The sequence below is a fragment of the Palaemon carinicauda genome, chromosome 37 (genome assembly GCF_036898095.1).
Source record: "Palaemon carinicauda isolate YSFRI2023 chromosome 37, ASM3689809v2, whole genome shotgun sequence".
Lineage (NCBI taxonomy): Eukaryota > Metazoa > Arthropoda > Malacostraca > Decapoda > Palaemonidae > Palaemon > Palaemon carinicauda.
The window spans coordinates 25,140,552-25,145,551 of NC_090761.1; the positions used below are offsets into that span (position 1 = coordinate 25,140,552).

A 5,000-nucleotide genomic window follows, 5' to 3' on the forward strand; every position below is an offset into this window, starting at 1 on the left:
GTAGGCAAATGGAAAGAACCGTAACCAGAGAGAAGGATCCACTGTAGTACTGCCTGACCAGTCAAAGGACCCCATAACTCTCTAGCGGTAGTATCTCAACGGGCGGCTGGTGCCCTGGCCAACCTACTACCTATAAACAACACAAGAATACTTACAGATGGCTTCAAATGATTGGAACCAAGATGTATGTCTATTGTGGGTTCTAGACCTTTCAGTATGGGGGCCCAAAACTATACAAGGTCCCACTAGACATTAGAAAGTCTGAAGATAAGAAACTAAAGACTTTCTTGTTCTCTAGGTGCTTCGATAATGTAGATTTGACCATTCTCTTTATCTTTTCTTATGAAATTCACATTTATAATCTTACAATTTATAACATATATACATCATAGTATATTTACATAAATATCTTTTCATTTTACATATATTGTATTCACAATTGAAATTTTTACTATTATTATTATTATTATTACTAGCCAAGCTACAACCCTAGTTGGAAAAGCAAGATGCTATAAGCCCAAGGGCTCCAACAGGGAAAAATAGACCAGTGAGTAAAGGAAATAAATAAATGATGAGAATAAATTAACAGTATATCATTCTAAAAACAGTAAGAGCGTCAAAACAGATATGTCCTATATAAACTATTAACAACGTCAAAAACAGATTATGTCATATATAAACTATAAAAAGACTCATGTCAGCCTGTTCAACATAAAAACATTTACTACACGCAATACGCTTTGTGATAGGTGAAATAATAAGCGTGTAGGTCATGTAGTGCCACCCGTTGAGATACTAACGCTAGAGTTATGGGGTCTTTTGACTAGCCAGACAGTAGTATATTGGATCCTTCTCTCTGGTTACGGTTCTTTCCCTTTGTCTGAACACACACACACACACGAACACACACACACACACACACACACACACCGAATAGTCTGGCTTGTTCTTTACATATTCTCCTATATCCTCATACAACTAACAACATTGAGATTACCAAACCATTCTTACTACACTGCAATTGTTCAATGGCCACTTTCCTCTTTGTAAGGGTAGAAGAAACTCTGATGCTATGGTAAGCAGCTCTTCTAGGAGAAGGACTCTCCAAAATCAAACCTTTGTTCTCTAATCTTGGGTAGTGTCATAGCCTCTGCATCATGATCTTTCACTGTCTTGGATTAGAGTTCTCTTGCTTGAGGGTGCACTCGGGGACACTATTCTATCTTATCTACCTCTTGTTTTCTTAAAGGTTTTATAGTTTATATAGGAGCTATTTATTTTAATGATGTTGGTCTTCTTAAGATGTTTTTTATTTTTCTTTGTTTCCGTTACTCATTGAGCTATTTTCCCTAATGGAGCTCCTGGGCTTATAGCATCCTGCTTTTCCAACTATGGTTGCAGCTTAGCAAGAAATAATAATAATAATAATAATAATAATAATAATAATAATAATAATAATGGAGATGTGACCAGGCAAAAGTCTGGGCTTCAAGTCCCGCTCAAACTCGTTGGTTTCTTTAGTGTGTGCAACCTCACCATCCTAGCGAGCTGAAGATTGAGTGTTCAGAGGAGCCTATAGGTCTATTTGCTGAGTTATAAGCTGCTATTTCCTAGCCCTCCCTGGTCCTTGCTTGGGTGGAGAGGGGGCTTGGACGCTGATCATAGCATTGTCCTGCTTGCCAGGGCAATGTCACTGTCCCTTACCTCTGCCATTCATGAGGGACCTTTAAACCTTTAAATTTGTCAGAGCGAATTAATAATGTTAGCTGGTATATCATTTCGCTGCCAGAGAGAGAGAGAGAGAGAGAGAGAGAGAGAGAGAGAGAGAGAGAGAGAGAGAGAGAGAGAGAGAGATGGGGGGGGCGTAAACATTCTATTATTTTAAAACTCTTCTTACTAACCTGAACTGTCTGATAATCAGAAGCAAACATTTTATTGCAACTTATCTTTCTATTTCATAACTTACCATAAACATTTATCCCTTAAATCATATGAAAAAAGTAGGTCTGTCTTTAAAGTTTTACATATTGTTGTAGACTGGAACATGAAAGAAGTCATTTAAACATGAAAGACAAGATAATGACAATTTACCCTCTGTTCATTTTGACCAAACAGGAATCCAAGGAGGAATCGAGACGTTTGGCCTTTGAACGCAAGTCTGGATTTTTAAGAGACTGTAATGAAAACCGGACGGAACTGGTAGAGGGAAAATTCGCTGCCATTTGTCCTCAAATTCGGGCAAAACAGATTCTGATGTGGGATTACAGGTATTATCGAAGTCATTGGAACCAAAGACAGTAAAGGGAAGACTAGAGTCGCTCGAATTTCCATTAGCATTTTTCTTCATTAGTAGGGCTCGTTGGCAACTATTTCATTTAAAAGTTTCTTTAAGAAAAAAAAAATGCTTCCACAAGCGTTATAAATCGAAAACTATTGTAAGAGATAAAGTCATCTTAATAAACCTTGTCTTTATTTACAGCAATACACGTAAATGTCGTGTGTACATCGCAAAGGAAAGGGTCAACTTCGACATGTTAGCCTTTGCACTGCGAAGGGGCTCACCTTACTTCAAGAGAGTTAACAGAGTGTAAGTATATTTAAATTTCATAAGTTCCTCGCAAGTGTGGGCTTAGGGCACTTCCCTATAAGTATTAACGTCCCACGCTCTACATTGATGATGTAAAAGTTTCTCAAGTTGTATTTGGATGTGTAGGGCTGTCCAAATCCTATGCATTCTCAAAATCTAATTTGAACTTTCTTCTATAAAAATCTGATTAAAACTGGATTTGTATTAGGACCTTCATCTAATTCTAGAGCAAACCCGCTTCTTCTAAGCACATAGACCAGGCTTGCCAGTCAACCAGCTTCTCCTGAGCACACAGACCAGACCTTACAGTCTACCAGCTTCTCCTGAGCACATAGCCAGTCAAGCAGCTTCTGAGCACAAAGACTAGGCTTACCAGTCTACCAGCTTTTCCTGAGCACATAGACTAGGCTTACCAGTCAACCAGTTACTCCTGAGCACATAGACTATAGGCCTACCAGTCATAATATTAAAATGAAATGAGATGTCTACCAATGAAAAAGTCATCCCTCCGCCTCAAGATATTCATTTCTGTTGTCCAAAATTTTATAAAAATCTACCTATAAAGAGATACAACTCTCTACTTTACGCCTATATCATTGTCCACACCTAAAAAAAAAAAAAAAAAAAAAAAAAAAAAAAAGCTAACAGCACAGTCTCCCAAAATTCCAATAACTTATGAATAATATTTCAAATAAAACAAATTGTGGATCTACATTCAGATAACATTTAGATGCATCTTTAGACTTAATACGGACGTGTAGCCACGTTTTGCTCCGAATTGTGGATCTGCAATCTAGAGATGAGACATATCCCAGCCAAATTGAAGACAAATATGTAAAGGTAATAGAGGACATAGGTACATCAAAAGTAGCATAATAATTGATTAATATTTAGGCCTAACAATCTCAGAAAATTTAGTCTTAAACCTTGAGGAGTAGGTTGCCACTCTCTGCCACATGCTTGCAGAAGAGATGCGATGCGAGCGCAGTTCAAAGTTGGTCTTAAAGCTTGATTATTTTCAGCATAAGAGCAGTACACGAGAGCGGGATATATTCCCAAATCATGAAGAAGTTCTACCCTTCTCCAACGAAATGTATAGAGTCGCCAACACACGATAAGCCGAGTGGTATCGCCCCTCTCAACATCTACTCTTTAGGAGGGCCATTCCTTTTACTAACTGGCGGTAGGTTCACGTATATCCTTTTGATATAATCTAAAAGAATAACTTATTGGCAACTCCTAGCGATCACCAGTTAGGGACCTTACCACATAGGCTACCACAGCCTATAAATCAGGGGTTCTCAACCTTCTTGGCCCATGCACCCCTTTCACCATTTGCAATGATGTCATTCCCCCCACCCCACCCCACTTCCCGTCTTTTCCAAAAGTTGTCTCAAAAATTGCATGGTATATAATATGCAAATATCACTAAAAATCCTTTTATTTTATTTTTTTTTCAAACTGAATTGTAAGTTTACAGCTTTACATGGATTATTTGTATAATGGAATATTACAAATTATATGCAAATTGAAAATATCGATGGATATATAAAACTTGAATGAAAGTAAAATAGTTTTTTTTTTAATTTATAAGAACTACTTAACAGGCCAAACTGAAGCTGATGCAATTATTTTTATTCAGAAGATTACATTTCATCGATTGACGAAACCTGTGATTGTTTTTTTTAGCCAATTCTGGGATACCCGGATGAGTGCTTGAAAGGCCACAACGCAGGTAATTTTCTACCTCTAATCTACTGCGATGCTTCGTTTTAATTTGTAACAGAGTTGAAAAGTCTGACTCACAAAGATATGTCGATACAAACGGAAGCAATACACGGATAGCCATTTCTGCCACTTTTGGGTAGGAATCGCACACCAGAGGCCAAAATTCTGTTATTGATTTATCATCGAACATATCTCTTACACCCAAATCACTTTTTAACTCCAAAAACTCATCTTGACAATCATCAGGAACTTTTTCAACCGACAGTTTGAATGGATTTCTCACTAAATCCAACTAATCACTAACTTCGTGAAAATATCGTCTGAAATAATTTTCCAGTGCTGTCAAATGCTACAAAATTTAATTTTTTGCAAATTGTGGAAGTACCTTGTCTTCACCACAAACATCAATAATGGATGACAGTTTCTCAAACATGGCTACATTTTCTGCATTTACCATTTTCTTCTAATTTTCATGCTTGCTCATGAAAGCTTCCAAGGCATAGGCATCTACGAATTCTATAATGTCTGTATTCCTTCCTTGCATCTGAAGATTCAGTTTATTCAGTTGCTCAATTATATCAACCAAATAGGCAAGACGCATGATCCATTCCTCATCACACAGCCAGGCAGGAAATTCTGTTTTAACTTGCACTTCAAAAAACAATTTGAGCTCATCTCTAAGCTG

The 5,000-nt window shown here is 37.3% G+C and overlaps 1 protein-coding gene across 1 annotated transcript in view; it reads left to right on the top strand.

The window, feature by feature from the left end:
• The window catches only part of LOC137629514 (glutamate receptor ionotropic, kainate glr-3-like), an 11,767-nt gene that overhangs the window by 4,195 nt on the left and 2,572 nt on the right, over nucleotides 1-5,000 (top strand). Inside the window, exons 5-7 of the mRNA XM_068360881.1 lie at nucleotides 2,116-2,267; nucleotides 2,480-2,587; nucleotides 3,610-3,770. Of these exons, the coding sequence (XP_068216982.1) occupies nucleotides 2,116-2,267; nucleotides 2,480-2,587; nucleotides 3,610-3,770 (421 nt within the window). The remainder of the gene's footprint in view (nucleotides 1-2,115; nucleotides 2,268-2,479; nucleotides 2,588-3,609; nucleotides 3,771-5,000) is intronic.